This window comes from Dipteris shenzhenensis, chromosome 20, assembly GCF_047967505.1.
Source record: "Dipteris shenzhenensis isolate YYH24624 ecotype China chromosome 20, Dip_SZ_1.0, whole genome shotgun sequence".
Classification (NCBI taxonomy): domain Eukaryota; kingdom Viridiplantae; phylum Streptophyta; class Polypodiopsida; order Gleicheniales; family Dipteridaceae; genus Dipteris; species Dipteris shenzhenensis.
This window is the reverse complement of record NC_141615.1, coordinates 11,515,947-11,534,126: the sequence shown is the minus strand read 5'-3', so window position 1 is coordinate 11,534,126 and position 18,180 is coordinate 11,515,947. Positions and strand designations below refer to the sequence as shown.

Here is an 18,180-nt window from a genome sequence, read left to right as displayed (position 1 = left end):
AACTGTTGTACGAAGGTCAAGGCCTTCAACCTGTCCTACATTCCATTGAAACTCTCAAATTTGACTGCTGCCCCACCTTCTTTGAAGTATTTCAACTTGCCCTTGGGTGCAATATTGTCATACACAGGTGGCTGCAAAAATGGAGGTGCCATTGTCTGTCCCATGCTCGGTGCATTACCGCCACTTGCCATGTCTGGGTTGACCATTCTAGGTCCCATCCCTTGCATCTGAGGCATATTCATTGGATTCAGACATTCCCATTTGCATTCCGGGCTGCATCCCAATGCTGGCATACATCATGTTTGCATTATCTGCTTGCATACCTCCCATCATAGGTTGCTGAAAATTCTGCATGCCGGGCTGCATGCTTGCGAAGTAAGTTCCAGGCATACCCATCTGCTCTGTAGGCCATCCAACCATGGCCTGAAAGACAGATACTCCTTTAAAATACCCTGGGCGCATCATTATATTCAGAAGACTCTGAGTCCTCCGCCTGATCACTGGCTGTGTCAACCATTGTGGCTGAACTGTGTGGCTGTGATAAAAGTGCAGCAAAGGCTTTCACTACCAGGGCTCACCTCTATGGGAAGACAGTGATTGTCCCGGCAATGGAACCACTGAAACCAGCCTTCAGTAAACTAAAGGGCATTAAACTGTAACTATCTTAGCATTCACACCATTTACAGCCACATTGCATCATATCCAGCCACTTCCATTAGTTAAACACCACTTAGAAATATTTTTGAAAGCATTGAAAGGGAGGCTAGGGTGCCCTTGCTCAGAAACCAAATGCAAGAGACACAGAGTGGCCCCAAATGCTTTGGCACCCCTTTCAGTATTTATTTAATTCTTTTGGCAATGGCAATTGTGCAATTACATCAAGGGCTCACCTTGCACTCTGCTACACTAGCAGTCCACTGCCTAGGCCAATACTTGGCATCAAAATGCATCCAACCCCAGGTCTCACTAGAACCCAACTGCCAAGGCAAAGCTAAGGCATTCCACACGGACTGTGTCCAACTGTGAGTGGCAATGCATTCCACAAGCCCCCGAAATGCTCAAGTAAGGGAGAGAGGAAAGGAGAGAAGGAAGGAGAAGGGGTAGAGAGAGAGGAAGAGGTAGAGAGAGAGAGAGAGAGAGAGAGAGAGAGATTAACATCCACGGGAGGCCTGGCGGGCCTATGGGACAAAATACACAGAAAAGCGAACTCATACAAGCCTCACAGGCCTATGGGACAAAGTGCGGAAAACGCCAAAAGGGAAAATAACTCATACAAGCCACAAAGGGCTGGAGCAAAGGGCACGCGAAAGCCCTTGCTGAGTACTATGCTGAAATAAAGAGCTCAATAGCTCAAGCAAAAACAAATACCAAACATGTCGTATCATATCATATCATGCTCATGTACTATCTGAAAGTAGGAAGAGAGCTGGAGCTGGGACTGGAACTCAGAATCTGAAACTTGGCACTGTGGTGTCGTCTATGAGCGGCGAAAATATCTTGGATCTACGTCTGTTTGGCCATCTCACGCTGTGGTGGCGGAGGGGGACGTGGTCTCCTGGATCTATGAACCCGCTGAGCCATGTTCGAGTGACCCCTTGTCTCGGGCGGTCTCCTCTGAGGAAAGCTGTGATAGGTCGGACCTCAATCGAGTGTGCTTTGGTTGCTCTTCGTGTCACGGGTAGCCTCTGTAGTCCTCTCTCGGCAATCCATGCTGCTCACAGCTCCTCCTCCACCACCTGACTGTGTCGTGGAGCTGACTCAAATGCATAGAAATCTGTGACATGCCACTGTGTCTGGTCAGCCTCTGTATCCAGTGGTCTGGTCCCCTCTTGCTGCTCCTTGATCTGTCATAGCAGGGTCTCCCTATGTCGGCACATCTCAAGTAGATAAAGCCCAATGCAGACCTGGTCATGGAAGTGGATCAGTGGGCCCATCTTGAGAGGGAGAGAGAGAGAGAGTAGGCTGCAAGGGGGAGGGGAGAGTAGATAAGATTCGATGTCATATCAAAAGTACACAATGAGTGTTGGATGGGGACTTACATAGTCCCTCCACATTGCGCACCTAAAAGGCCACTAAATAGCCCTCCCCCCCCCCCCTCATTACAAAATGTTAGCCTCCTTGTGACTTGGAGCAGACCTGTTGATTTGACTTTATGTTAGGAAGAACAACACATTTTCTTTTTCAATCTGATAGATGAAGAAGTGGCATGGTGCCGACGTTGCCTCCATGGATCTATACTAGATCTAGGACAGCTAATGCCGAGTAGCAGAGGTAAATCAAGGTTCCACAGTTTAGGTCAAGTAATACCCCTTGCTCCTTATAGTGGTGCACATAGAAGAATATCTGTAATAAAAAAATTGAGTTCACAATTTAAAATGTCGATAATATCTCAAGTTTAGAGCACCATTCTTTGATTAACTTCAGTTTTGAGACCATATGTTAGCCTTCTTGTGACTTGAGCACAAATGTTGATTTGACTTTTTGTTGCAAAGACTCATAAATGTTTCCTTTTCAATGTGGGAGATGAAGAATAGACATAGATTCTTGTTGTGTAATGTTGTACTAGCTTTCAAAAACAAGCTTTCGGTAGGATTACATTGGATTGCAATTTGGCTTATTAAGTGTTGTGGATTCTTGTATATCTCACTGTTGATAAAGTATTGTCTAGGGATGATATAATAGGGGTTCTTGTGCCTCAAAGGAGTGGCTGCTGAGGCTTGTGCTTCTTATTGGGCAGCCTTCTCAGCGTGGTTGGCTTGAAGTGCGAGCCCTTGGTTGGTTGGCTGTGGTCAGCCAGTGGGCCAAGCATGCTTATTCCCTGATAAAAGATGGTTTGAGTAGTCTGCTACGTTGGTTTGGTCAGCTTGTCTTTGATTCGCTGGTTGGCCTACATTGGTGAGATTGTCAAAGAGGGTTACAAAAGGAAAAGCTTAGGGAGGGCAACTGGCAAGAGAAAGGACTTGGAGCAGTGCTTGATAGAGAACTTCAAAGGCAGTAAAAAACTTTATTTATTTCCTCTCTGTGGCAGAGAGGAAAATACATATGGATAAACCTTGGATCAAGTTTCTTGCATTATGTTATGAAATTAACTAAAATTACAATGTTTTGATTTTTAGTATTGACTACTTGCATTGACATCTCTGAAAATTGCAGGAAACAAGTAATAGTCACCTCCTCAGTCCTTGCATGTGAATGGGCCAAGGTAAAATCATTGTCTGAGGCTCATAAAGGGTGCAAGTGCTTTGACAAACCCTTTTTTTGGGGTATATTAGTCTCTTTGCTCATAATGAGTTAACCTTAGAAAGTTACCTACGTTGACTGGGACCTTGATATAACTTTTGTGCAGGTTGGCTGTGCAATGATTGCCATGGTTTGGAATGGCATGTTATGGAGACTTATGAAAGATTGGACTTTGTTTGGGGCATTGGTAGCATCTGGACTCCCTGCAGCACTCTATGCCTTGCAAAATACTCTTCTTCAGCTTGGTTACCGGTATCTTGACTCATTGACTTTCTCAATGTTGAATCAGACCAAGCTTCTCTTCACGGCATTATTTATGTTCCTACTATTAAGGTACATTGAAATTCCACTTTACAATCCAGTGCAGTAAGGCGTTTCATAAGTATAGCTTTATCATAGATTGGTTGTGAGATGAGGTTTTCTTTTATGAGGCTTAATTTGAATTCATGGGAGGCTTAATTTGAATTCATGTCACTTATCTTTCTTGTGATACTGCTAGTGAAGAATATTCTTTCATATTTCAATCAATTGATCTTTTAACGGATGTTTGAACATCATTAAAAAGTGCTGGAAGTTGCTAGTATGGACACGTTGCGTCCATTTTGTAAGTGAGATTCTTAAAAGTATGCAACTGATATTTGTCAACTTTGGTGTCTTTTGAATGCTACTACAGTGCAATTATAAGTATGTGTCTAACCTTGGCGTGCTCCATTGGAACATGAATCAGTAGGTCCCTTGCAATCACAATTCAACCTTAGTTGTCCCATTTGATCATTCTTAAATCTTTACAATAAGAGTGACTCACAGACTAGTGACCTGCAATTGCTTCTTGCTGAGCAACAAGATGGCCCTTGACTTTAGTGAGACACCAAATTTACTATTTGGAATCCCAGTCCTTAGTTAGCATTATAGTAGCCACCCAATGCTGTATGCGTTAGATGGGTGGTCACATCTTGTGCATATCTATGGGTACACGAACACCTCTTTGCAACTTGTCCAATGACTCCCCTAGGTGTGATAGCCAATGACATCAAGTCATCGATAAACAGAAGGATGACAGTCCTCATGTTCTCCTTTGGAACGAGAATGAGTAGGCATCCCTCAAAACCATGAGTGAGATAGGTCCTCGTGATGTGATTCTTGATCCTCTCACATGAAGCTCTTGGCACTTGTTTTGTCTTGCAAAGTAGGCACACTTCTTTCCCCTATCAGCTAGATTTAGATGCTTGTCTGGGAGTTTAGTCTTCACAAGCAGTATTAGCTTGAATAAAGAGATTTTGGACTACCTTTTGATTAGCCTTCTCCATGAGTGCTAGCCTTCGTCATGGCTGAGTCTGCCCTTTACCTCGGAATTGCGGACAGAAACTTAGTACGAAGACTTTGTATAAATGGATGCTCAAGTATGTGTGGGTATGTGGATTTGTATGTGTGAGAGCATATGTTTATACTATCCTTTGGGAATGAATGCTTGCCGTCAATACAAATAATTCACATAGGTGCCAACCATTGGTGAAAGTCCATCCACCAAACCAATCAATCAACCTGTGGAACATTGATGTATGCAAACCCACCATGGCACTATGTAGAGTAATGTGCTTCATCCGGAACTAGTAATGATGTGAGGCCTCCCTCTTTGATTGCTCGTGCAACAAATTGACTTGAGTCTCTACAACCTCTTGGTGGTTATGCTTGGTCAATAAGCACCCTTAGAAAGCATATTCTTGCAAAGTTTGGAACATAGAGGACATTAGAGAGTGCCTCTTCACCCCTTGACATATATTGACCAAGATATTTTAGATTCCATTGAGTGGACGACTCGAGTTGTCCCCCATTATCATTGTTAAATCCACATGTGTAAACACTTGAACAATTGAAATCTGCTTGCTGTACCACTACGTGAATTTTCTCAATCTCTCTCTCTCTCTCTCTCTCACTTTCATACGATGGCATAACACAAATCATCGGGCTGCACCCCCCCGAAGGTACTTTATTACTGGAAAAGATATTTGTACACAGAGAGTTCAGCGTTACAAAAATCCAAAACGTGCGATCTTACATGAGCTCTTAGGCTCTCTTTCTTGGCAACATGCCACTTGTTTATTTTCCTAACAAAAAACTAGTTACATGCCACTAAACAGCAACTTCTGGAGTCCTCGAAGCACTTGGTCACGCGAACGTCCTCCTAGATGCTTGTCAGGCTCCATAGCACTTGGGTTTTCAGTCCCACTTGATACCTGCAATTAACAACTAAAGCGCACAACCATGGTACCCATTAATGGTTAGCGCTTTTGCATGCAATCAGACCATAGACTAATCCTAGTCGCTTGTGGGCGTCCCCACTGAACAATAACACATGAACAAAACATAGAACACAATTCTTAGTCGACCGAGGTCAATCCTCTTGGTCATAATTAAGAGCATTGACGATAGTCAAAATGCCTTAATTATGGCCAAGTCTCTCCAACCGAAGTTGGCACATCTTGGTTAACAAAGTTAACCCTCTTGGCGTGAGCCAAGTCTCGTTGACCAGAGTCAACACTTTGACCGAAGTCAACACTTTAATTGCTTGGTTAACCGTGGTTAACCATCTTGGCCGAAGCCAGATCTTCCCAACTGAGGTTAGGCTTACCTTTCAGTGTCAGCCTTATGTCATGATGGGAATGTTGTTCTTTTCCCAAAGCAAAAATGCATAATAAAGGATTCATTTGCTAGGGTTGTTGGCTCATGCAACAGATATGATGACCTTTGTATATTTAATGGCATTCAAAGAGCTCAATATTCACCTTCGGCACAAGAGGATGGCTCACATTAATCCAAAAGCCTTTGCACGCTAAAAAGATTTGACATGGTGGATGCCTTAGGTCCGATATAGGCACATCTTTTTTTGTGAGAGTTGTATTTGTGGAACGATGCACAGATTGCCTTTCTAAGATAGAAAAAGGTAGCAAACCCTCTTGATCTATTGTGTACGGATTTAGTTGGGCCTATGAACTTTGGTTCCTGGAAATTTTGGTGGAAAGAAATGTATCCCAACCTTAAAAGATGACTATTCCAAAAGCTTTGGTTGTATTTCTTGAGCAAGAAATTTCAATTTCTTGAATTTAAGGCTTTTGTTGAGAAATAAAGTGGTAGGAAGGTCAGAATTTGGAGAGGTGTGAGCGTAACGAGTTCAAAATATTTTGCAAGAATGTACTCCTCAACAAAATGGAGTGATAGAGAAGAAGAATAGACATGTAGATGAGGCAGCCAGGTCTATGCTCAAAGACATGGGCATGCTGATCATTTTTTGGGCAGAAGCAGCATTTACGGCAGCATATGTTCTTAGTAGGTGTCCCATCTAAGCGGTGACAAAAGTGACACCCTATGACGCTTGGTAAGAAAAGAGGCCAAGTGTCATGCATTTTAGGGTTTTTGGCTGTATTTGTTATGCACGTGTTCGACAAATGCATGCTCATTGGGTATTGTGAGCAAAGCAAAGGGTACAGGCTGTACCACCTTGAATCCCGTGACATAATCAATACCAAGGATGTCATTTTCTCAGAGAGGGAAAGTCAATTGTCTCAAAATTGAAGCCAGACTTTGAGATAGATGAAGAGAAGAAAGTGGAAAAGGATGCTTCCCAATCCTAGATGGAGGATTTGCAGCAGCAAAAACTTGTCCCCACAGGTGGAAAAACAGCAGCTGCAACAGCCCAAAGAAGTCCAGAAAACTTCTGCGAAATTACTCAAATGGTATGTGAAAACAATGGAAGATGCAAAATGTAGAACATTCTTGAATGTAGCAAAAGGAGGCGACTTGCTGAGTTAGACCAGCCAAGGGAGAGTGCAAATGCAGCAGCCCTCATGATGCATGCGTTGGATAATGATGAGCCTGAGAGTTTCACTAATGCAGACAAAAGCATGTGCATTGGAGGAATGCCAGGAGACAAGAAATGGATGCCATAGTCAAGGATGACATGTGGGAACTTATGGATCTTCCACCTATAGGATGTAAGTGGGTGTACAAGAAGAAAGTCAATGGCGTATGGATCCATTCATACGTACGAGGCAAGACTCGTCGCCAAAGGGTACTCCTTAGGAGAGGGGGTGGACTTCATAGAGACTTTTGCAGTAGTTGCAAAGTCTACTACATTGAGAATAGTACTTTCGATTGCAGCACATTTCTCACTGCCTCTATGGCAGGTGGATGCCAAATCAGATTCTTTGAATGACATTTTGGATGATGAGTTTTATATGGATCAGCTACCTGGCTTCGTGTTTGCAAGCTCCAGAAGTCACTTTATGGGATTAAGCTAGCACCTATGTTGTGGTACACGAAGTTAAATGTCTTCTTCAAAAACGTTGATATGGAAAAGGCCACTTTAGATCCCAATCTCTTTACACTATGGGATAATGACAACTTCATACTTGTCGTTCTCTATGTGGATGATCTTATCATTATAGGCAATGATTAGATATTCATGAGCACCTTCAAACAGCACTATGCAATGAGTTTGAATGATAGATTTGTGGTAGTGGAATTACTTCTTGGTAAGTCGAACAAAGTAGGCTGAAGACTTGCTGAAAAAATTTCACACACTTTAGAAATCCAGGACCGAGAATTGGTATGACTCTCAATAACATTTTACCCAAGCACTGTACCAAATGCTTTTCCATAAATAGGTTTATACAAATCCATGGGTCTTTCACACACACACACACACACACACACTTTTTTTTTTGGTGAAGCCAGTAACTATAAAATTAACATGAAATCAATGTACATGACATTAGACTCCAAAAGAGAGCCTAATGGAAGAACTAAAAAACAGTCAGATGGAAAAAGCTCCCACTATACATCTCCAAAAGAAAAGCCTCTGTTTCAATGGCAATTTAGCTTTCCAAATTTTCTTGAGTTGTGATTGCCACCAAGATAAAGGCCTATCCAAATTCCAAAGAGTGTTGGCATGCTTATCAATCCATGGCGGTGGAAGAAGAAATCTGTAGACCATCGAGGAGGCTAAATTATGCATTGAAAGTGAACAGGTAGCAGGAGATAAGGAAGCCAGATTCCAGTCCAGTAATCTGTCCTGTACAAACAGTGGAGGAACAGGAACAAATGGCTGCAACATAGTTGTAAGTATTCTCCAGATGGGCCTATGATGCAGACCCAAGGGGAAAGTCCTGCAAGCTTGTGGAAATGAAAGCACATAACCATGTTGATCCACAACATCTCCGACAAATCTTATGCCCAATTTCATAAGATTATATGCTTTAATAGGTGCCTGTAAAGCAAGATGCGATTCAAACACCTTGCTCCAATGGATGCTTTCCAAGCGAAGAGAATTACCATGATGGGAAGAAGCACCTGACCTTTTAGCATAAGAGAGAATTCTCTTCCAATCATGAATAAAAGCAGTAGAAACAGGACAACGAGGAATTTTCCCCTGAAATGTGGTCATGACTGCTTCCCAGTGATCTGTAATCCAATGCCCATATGCATGGGACGTCATGTTTCCACACATAGTTGCTAACATAATAGCCCATGGCTGTTTTTGCTGAAAAAAATCAGCAATCATAGTGCTCTTTCTTGCCAACATATGAAACTGAAGATTGAGAATATTCAGTCCCCCATGAGTCTTAGGAGAACAAACAGAGTGCATGGGAAGTAGTCGCAAAGCCTTTTTGTGGGATTTGCTTTTCCAAAATATCTCCATAGCCTGGGACATATAGGAAGCCAAATGCTTGAAAGACCAGGGAAGAAGAGGCAAGTAAAATTGCACATATGCCATAATGATAGACTGTACTATCCGAAGTCGAACATGTAGAGGCCAAGTGGATAAGTGCCAGTATTCCAGCTTCTTGTTAATCTTTTGAAGCACCCATTTGAGCTGTTGTTGAGGGGTAATATTCCAGCCAATGGGATACCCTAAATGCCTCACAATAGTATGGGAAGATATAATGTGGCCTGGCTAGAGAAGTGCATGCCAATCAACTTCTTTCAATGCTAGAACATTCGATTTCTGAAAGTTGATATGCAGTCCAACAGCTATGCCAAAATCATCCAAAGTATGCATCAAATGAGAGAGGTCACTTTGAGAATTCCTGGGCATGAAATATGAATCATCAGCATATGCTTGTGCAAGAAACGGCTGTGCCCCTGGAATTTGCAAGCCATGAAGCTGCCCTGTGTCTGCAAGATGGTCCATATGCAACAATACCGGATGAGTAGCAATGGCATACAGTAGCGACCTAAGAGGGCAACCCTGTCTCACTGAACGGGTCATAGTCCATGTCCTTGACAACCCACTACCAAGCAAACACTGCGCAGTGGCATGAGAATAGAGCCAGTAAATAATATGGACCAGCCGAGGGCCAAATCCCAATTTATGCATAGTTTGAGAAATGAAATCCCAATGGACAGTATCAAATGCTTTCGCAATGTCCACTTGTAGAATGAGAACATCTTGTTTAGAATAATTGGCATACTCAATTGCAAGCAAAACATTGGAGATATTGTCAGTAATCTGCCTTCTGGGAACAAACCCATACTGCCTGGGATGAAGTCCTGCTTGCAAGATAAATCGAACCCTGAGGACAATCATTTTGGCAATGAGTTTGTAAATGACTGGCATAAGAGATATGGGCCGCCAATCAGCCATTGTCTCACACAACCTTTTTTTGGGGATCAATTTGACAAGGCCATGTTTCCAAGGAGGAGGAAGAGATTGTTCTGCCCAAGCATGATTGATCATAAGAAGAAGAGTGTGTGAGATAATGTAGAGTGAGAGAGAGCAAGAGAGTGAGAGCTAGAGAGCTGAAAGTTGAGAGCTGAGTTGCAATAGAAGAGTGGAAAGAGTACAACTCAATGAGTGAGAGATAAGGTTTTGTCCTAGTGACAAAACCTTAGTAGTCACTAACCATAGTTAGTGAACTAACTGCGGTTAGGGGGAAAAATCTCTTAAAGAGGGAAAAGTGCCCCCTAACTAGCTTATTAAATTACATTGGTCACTGCTGAATTATATCTATAATTCTAACACCCCCCTGCAGTGCCAATGTCATGTACAAGGCTGATCAATCACCAAATGAATGTAAGTTCAGGGCACTGCGAAATGCCTCAAACTTTTCACGTGGTAGTGCTTTGGTGAAAATATCTGCAACGTTGTCATGTGTGGACACAAAGATCATACTGTTCTCTCCTGCATGCAACTTCTCTCTGACGTAGTGATAGTGAACCTCAATGTGCTTCGTGCGAGCATGAAACACTGGATTCTTTGCCACTGTAATGGCACTCTGACTATCAGTGAGAATTGGAGAAGGACCCTCCAAAGACAGATGAAGATCAGCAAGTAGACGTTGCAGCCAGACACATTCAACTGTTGCTGTGAAAGCTGCCCTGTACTCAGCTTCACATGATGATGTAGCCACTGTAGATTGTTTCTTGCTTAGCCAGGAAATGCAAGGTTTACCCAAAAAGAAACAATTGCCACTAGTGGACTGCCTAGTATCATAATCACCAGCCCAATCTGAATCACTGTAGGCATGCATCTGCAAGTCACCCCCCTGGGAAATAGCAAGCCAAAAGACTTCGTGCCTTGCAAATAACGGAAGATGCGCTTAACTGCCTGCCAATGCATAGTTTTTGGGCTGTGCATGTACCTGCTCACCTGAGATACTGCAAACTGAATATCAGGTCTAGTGTTGCAGAGATATATGAGGCATCCAACAGCCTGACTGTAAAGTGTGGCATCAACTAATTCTCCTGCATCATGCATTGTGAGTTTCAGCCCCGGCTCCATGGGAGTGGCTATGGGCTTACAATCATGCATGTTAAATCTGTCCAAGAGTTTCTGAACATACTTGGACCGAGACATAACAGTGCCACGTCTCTCATGAGAGAACTGGATCCCCAAATAAAAGTGAAGCAGCCCCAATTCTGACATGTCAAAGTTGGTCTGTAAATCAGCTTTGAAATCTGCAATTTTGTCTTCATTGGACCCTGTGAGCAGTAAGTCATCGACATAAAGAAGGATGACTAAAATTTCCCCCCCATCCATCTTGATGTAGAGGGTGCTCTCAGTAGGACTATTGTGCAGCCCCTTGCTGGTCAAAAAGGCATAGATTCTGGCATACCATGCACGAGGGGCCTGTTTCAGCCCATATAAAGCTTTGTTGAGCTTGCATACTTGAAGTGCATTTGCTGTAATTTCAAAGCCCGGAGGTTGTTTGACATACACCTCTTCCAGCAAGTCCCCATTTAAGAAGGTTGTTTTTATGTCCAACTGATGAACATTTCACTCAAAATGTGCAGCCATTGCAATAACTGATCGGATGGTGGTCATCCGGGATGTAGGAGCGAATGTCTCCTCATAATCTATGCCCTTTTTCTGAGCATAGCCTTTAGCAACCAGCCTTGCCTTATATCTGTCAATGGAGCCATCTGGCTTCCGTTTGACCTTGAAAACCCATCGTGTGCCAATGGCATGTTTACCCGGTGGCAAGTCTACAACATCCCAAGTCTGATTTTTTTAATGGACTGCAACTCATCGTGCATGGCATTCATCCAATGCACATTGTCCTTTGCCTCTTCGAATGTGGTAGGTTCCTCCTTATCAAGAAGAGTACCTGCATATGCTGATTCCACTGAATTAGCACCTTCCATGTGCCTTGTGGCACTGTGAGTCCTGCCAAGTAACGGAGCATCAATTTTACTCTCCCTGAGAGTCTGTAACAGCCAGTTTGGGACTGTTTTTGTTGCATGTATGTCTGCAATTTCTTGCTGCACCACCTGTTCCACTGCCTGTGGAGGGGGCAAGACATCCTGTGGCGGAACTAAAGCATCTGGAGGTGGCTGTAAATTTTGATTTGCATCAGAAATATCAGCAGGGGAACTCAAGGCAATGGATAGAAACCCCTCAAAGACATCCTCTGAAGAAGAAGGCATTTGAAATTCAGCCTGAGTGTGAGCTGAATTTTCAGCAAATATCACATCTCTACTGACCATGATCTTGCGTGTAGCAGGATTGTAGAGACGGTACCCCTTGCTTTCTGTACTGTACCCAACAAATATGTACTTAATGGCTTTATCTGACAACTTGTGCCTAAATTCAACTGGCACATGAGCATAAGCAAGGCATCCAAAGACTCGGAAGTGATCCACTAAAGGCTTTCTATCATTCCAGACCTCATAAGGAGTTTTTGTTATTAAAGCCGTAGTGGGAGCCCGATTCAAAATGTAATTGGCACACATCAAGCCTTCAAGCCAGAATTTGTGAGGCATGTGTTTGCTTTTCAGCATACATCTGTCCATTTCCATGAGAGTTCTATTTTTCCTCTTAGCTTTGCCATTTTGCTGAGGGGTCAACCTGACTGTGAGCTGATACACAATACCCTTGCCTTTCAGAAAAGCATCAAATTCTGCAGACAAGTTCCCCACCTCTATCTGTGCGCAATGTCTGTATCTTGAGTCCGGTTTCATTTTCAACCATGGCTGAAAAGTGTTTAAACACCGTGAACACTTCTGATTTGCGTTTCAGCCCAAAAACCCAAGTGAAATTGGTGTAATCATCAATAAATGTAACGAAGTAGAGATGACCACCCAACGATGGAGTCCTCATGGGACCACAGACATCACTGTGTATAAGCTGTAATTTGCGGACAGCTTTAACTGAACCATTCTTCTTGAAGGGGAATCTATGCATCTTGCCTAAAATGCACCCTTCACAGGCATGTGGAGGAGGTATCTCAAGAGGTGGCAATGCATCAACCATGGAATACTTCTGAAGTGTCATCAAGCTGTTGTAATGCATGTGGCCATATCGGGCATGCCATAATTCTGCATTGTGCATGGCAGCTGTAGGGGTAGAAACTGCAAGAGCATGGGCTGCTCTTTTCTCAAAAAGATCAAGCTGAAAAAGCCCACGCAGCAGAGTACCAGATAACCTTAAGGCATAGTCATCTTCCCTATCTCGGACAACACATTTGTCATCCTCAAAGATGACCTGAAATCTAGCTCTGTTAAGAGTGGACACTGAAAGAAGATTTTTGGTTATACGAGGCACATATAAGACATCTGAAAGTTTGAAAATTGAGCCATCAATGGTAGTGAGCTCAACATCTCCTGTGCCACGTACTGAATATGATGAGTTGTTGGCACAAGTGACTTTCTTACCAACGGGAGGTGGATGCAAGGAAGTAAAAAGACACTTCCTAGAAGTGATGTGTTTGGATGCATTGCTGTCAAAATACCAAGTGTTCAGTGTTTCATTGACACTGAAAGCAGATGCATCCGTAGAAGAGTCATAACTGCAAGTGAAAAATGCATAAGTATCATCATTACAAGTGGTTGTACTATCCCGAGCATCTGAAACAGCCAGCCTAGAATTTGAAATGCAAGATAAAAAGGCATAATCCTGTCCAAGAAAGTTGGCTGCAGCATCCCCACTGTTAGATGCATGAGGAGCTGAATCTGAAACAGCCATACCGGAGCTGTTTTTCTTCTCTTTTGCAAGCCTTTTCCTTCATTCTGCAATGTGATGACCTGGCTTTTTGCAGTAGTGACAAAAACCCTTCTTTTTGGGCTTACTTGCATCATTTTTAGCCTTTTCTGAAGGCTGTCCTGACCCACTGGAAGGCTGATTTACTGATGTCTTTGCCTGTCCTTTTGTTTTTGATTTAAATCGAGAGCATGGCTTGTTCGCCTGCACGTGAAACCAAGTTTTTCCTGGTCTGCTCTTCTTGAAGCAGAAGTCCTATCAACTCATGAAAAGTGAGAGGATTTGCACCCCCCCTCAATGATAAGTTCAGCGAGGTATGAAAGCTGAGATAAGACTCAGGAAGAGAATTCAGAGTGGTTGTAATCATCTCTGAATCAGGAATAATTTCATCTATGTTTAACAATTGCTCTCTGAGATCCTGTAGCTTTGTGAGGTGGACTGACATGGAGTCACCCTCTTCCATATGTGTATTACTTAACTCTCTTTTCAAGAAAGATACCCTTGCATCATTCCGGGCTGCATACATGCTTTCTAAAATATCCCATGCTGCCTTGGAGGTCTTACACGACCGGATATGCGGAATGATAAATCTTTTCACTGAAACAGAGATGCATGACAAAGCTAAGGCATCTCGTGAATCCCATCTCTTCTGATCTGGAGTAGTGGCTATAGCTGCACCAACAACTTGTTCTGCAGCTGCCCCCTGTGCACGACCTCTTCCACCTCCTTACTGAGGAGGTGTATTAGGTGCCATACCTGCTGGTCGGATCTCACCCCCATTCACATAATCCCATAAATTGCCATACCTGCCATACATGTAGTTGGTACCATCCAACTTGTCTTCCTGTGAAAGACCACCGAATTGGAAGTCATTCTGATTTTGCTAGGCCATATCTGAGAAAGAGATTTAAGCAGATACAAAATTGAATTCCCTTACTGGGAATGAAATGCACAACTCCCAAAAAACACAGCCAAGCACCAGCTGTAAATGCAACTCAGATTTTTGTACTTGCACTGTCATAAATCTGTCCAAGCATCAAAAACTCTCCAGACAAAAGTGCTGCAAAACACTCCAAGAAAGGCAGTATGAACTGAAAACTCCAGAAATTGCTCTCCCAACACAAAAGCCCCAAAATAGGCCTGAAATTGCAACCGGAAAGGGGCAAATTGATCAAAAGCCCCAAATGTTGCAAGAATTGCGCTTTGTCTGCAAAAGCCCCAAATTTCACTACGAGATTGCAGTGTAATTACAAAATTCCCAAATTTCTTCAAGAAATTGTATTGCAGAATTGAAAGCCCCAAATTTCGAGCTTGAAATTGCAACCAGAAAGGGGCAGTAGTACAGAAAGCCCCAAATTTTGCAATTTCAGCAGAAAGCCCCAAATTTCAGACCAAATCTGCAATGTTTGCTCCAAGTGTAGCTCCGAAACTACAAAATGATTGCAATGTCTGCAATAAACAAAATGCCCCAAATGTACTCCCAAAAAACTGAGCCAAACAATGGCTGTCTGCAAAATGTGCCTGCCAAAGATCACCTGCGAGTTTCTCCTGTACGGAACCAGAGATTGTACGGAGGACTATCTGCTGTACGGAAGCATGACCAGTACGGAAGTACTGTACGGAGAAGGTACGTGCTGGTACGGACGGTGACAGCGAACTGTACGGTTGGTGGCAACGAGGTGTACGGCTGGTGGCAGTGAGCTGTACGTACATGTACGAAACTGTACGGCGAACGGTACAGTCTGACGACGGACTGTACGGATGCGATGTATGACGACCACGGCACTTGTACGGACGCGATGTATGACGACCTGTGCGTTGTAGATCTGTACGGTGGGTACGGTACGGCAGGTAAGGTACCACAGGTAAAGTACGGATTTCGTACAGTCGTACAGACTGTACGGGCGAGGTGTAGCAGCAGGAGCGTGGGTTGTAGTTGGAGCTAAACGGAGAAGAAGTAGGGAGCTGGATCAAATGCTCTGATACCAAATGTGAGATAATGTAGAGTGAGAGAGAGCAAGAGAGTGAGAGCTAGAGAGCTGAAAGCTGAGAGCTGAGTTGCAATAGAAGAGTGTAAAGAGTACAACTCAATGAGTGAGAGATAAGGTTTTGTCCTAGTGACAAAACCTTAGTAGTCACTAACCATAGTTAGTGAACTAACTGCGGTTAGGGGGAGAAACCTCTTAAAGAGGGAAAAGTGTCCCTAACGAGCTTATTAAATTACATTGGTCACTGCTGAATTATATCTATAATTCTAACAGAGTGTTCTTGAGATCACGCCAAAATGCACGGAAAAATTCAACAGTCAATCCATCCTAACCAGGAGAGCTGCCTTTACGTAAATGACTCAAAGCATCATCTAGTTCATTAAGCAGAAAGGGCTGCTCCAATGCATGAGCCTGTTCCCGAGACAATATAGGCTGAACATGCATAAGAAATTGGGACCTAGCTGCATTCACTTGCATCGAATGATCCGGCTGAGGAGAAAAGAGATGCTGGAAATGACGAGAGCATTGCGATTCCAATTCTGATTTGGAGGTGGTCCAGGTGCCATCATCTTGCCTGATCCTGCAAATATCCTCCTTTCACCTATCCGCATGCAGGCTTGTAAAGAAGGCTTTGGAGGAGCAGCCCTTATCCAAAAGAGGTTTCATGCGAGCTCGGATTTGCCACTTCTTTAATTTGCGAAGATCATTTTGATGGATGATATGAACCGCATAGGCGCAAGAATCCTGTTCAGAGGAGGTGAGCTGCCTATAAAAGTTGATTACATCCATTTGTTGCTTGTGAGATTGAGCCCATTTCAGCTTAAGCCTGAGGTTTTCCATGTAACTCCGTCCATAATCTTGAATAACAGCCTGCAAGCGATGGGCAAGAGTGATCCAAGCGAATACACACACTTTTTTTGTGAAACCAGTAACTATATTATTAACTTGAGATCAATGTACATGATATTAGACTCCAAAAGAGAGCCTAATGGAAGAACTCAAAAACAGTCAGAAAACACTTCAAGGCTAGTCGCATCCAAGTCCCTCGCAGCATAGCTATCATGTAAAGATTGCTTGAGGGACATTCTGAAGAAAACATATGCCTGAGGAAACTGTTGTCCCATCCTAGAATGCAATCTCTGTGTCCAAATAGTCCAGAGTATGCAAAAGCGAGTCCAGTGAAAGAAAGGGAGGAATGGAGACATCTGGGATGAGAAGCATCCAAACATCCAAAATAGTTTCCCAAATCTGATAGAGGGAAACCGAAGCTGCAGCAAATGAGAAACATGAGTGATCAATAACCGAGAGTGCGGACAAGACCATAACAAATGGGGAACTGTCTCACGGTGATAAGAACAACGGGGGCAGGAAGAGGAAGCAATGCGACGTGCTGCCAATTTCACCCCAATGGAAAAAGCTCCCACTATACATCTCCAAAAGAAAAGCCTCTGTTTCAATGGCAATTTGGCTTTCCAAATTTTCTTGAGTCGTGATTGCCACCAAGATAGAGGCCTATCCAAATTCCAAAGATTGTTGGCATGCTTATCAATCCATGGTGGTGGAAGAAGAAATCTGTAAACCATCGAGGAGGCCAGATTATGCATTGAAAGCGAACAGGTAGCAGGGGATAAGGAAGTCAGATTCCAGTCCAGCAATCTGTCCTGTACAAACAGTGGAGGCACAGGAACAAATGGTTGCAACATAGTTGTAAGTATTCTCCAAATGGGCCGATGATGCAGACCCAAGGGGAATGTCCTGCAAGCTTGTGGGAATGAAAGCACATAACCATGTTGATCCACAACATCTCCGATAAATCTTATGCCGAGTTTCATAAGATTATATGCTTTGATAGGCGCCTGTAAAGCAAGAGGCGATTCAAACACCTTGCTCCAATGGATACTTTCCAAGCGAAAAGAATTACCATGATTGGAAGAAGCACCTGTCCATTTAGCATAGGAGAGAATTCTCTTCCAATCATGAATAAAAGCAGTAGAGACAGGACAACCAGGAATTTTCCCCTGAAATGTGGTCATGACTGCTTCCCAGTGATTTGTAATCCAATGCCCATATGCATGGGACGTCATGTTTCCACACATAGCTGCTAACATAATAGCCCATGGCTGTTTTTGCTGAAAAAAATCAGCAATCATAGTGCTCTTTCTTGCCAGCATATGAAACTGAAGATTGAGAATATTCAGTCCCCCATGAGTCTTAGGAGAGCAAATGGCCTGCATGGGAAGAAGTCGCAATGCCTTTTTGTGAGATTTGCTTTTCCAAAATATCTCCATAGCCTGGGACATATAGGAAGCCAAATGCTTAAAAGACCAGGGAAGAAGAGGCAAATAAAATTGCACGTATGCCATAATGATAGACTGGACTATCCGAAGTCTAACATGTAGAGGCTAAGTGGACAAATGCCAGTATTCCAACTTCTTGTTGATCTTTTGAAGCACCCATTTGAGCTGTTGTTGAGGGGTA

The 18,180-nt window shown here is 43.2% G+C and overlaps 1 protein-coding gene across 2 annotated transcripts in view; it reads left to right on the top strand.

Annotated features, from left to right (window-relative positions):
- The window catches only part of LOC147889281 (Nucleotide-sugar transporter family protein), a 54,485-nt gene that overhangs the window by 22,056 nt on the left and 14,249 nt on the right, over nucleotides 1-18,180 (top strand). Inside the window, exons 2-4 of one of the 2 annotated variants that reach the window (XM_087391525.1) lie at nucleotides 3,154-3,202; nucleotides 3,347-3,427; nucleotides 3,530-3,573. In XM_087391525.1, coding sequence (XP_087247651.1) covers nucleotides 3,154-3,202; nucleotides 3,347-3,427; nucleotides 3,530-3,573 — 174 coding nt within the window. Of the gene's footprint in view, nucleotides 1-3,153; nucleotides 3,203-3,346; nucleotides 3,574-18,180 lie in introns of both variants that reach the window. The other variant, XM_087391524.1, reaches the window with a different exon arrangement.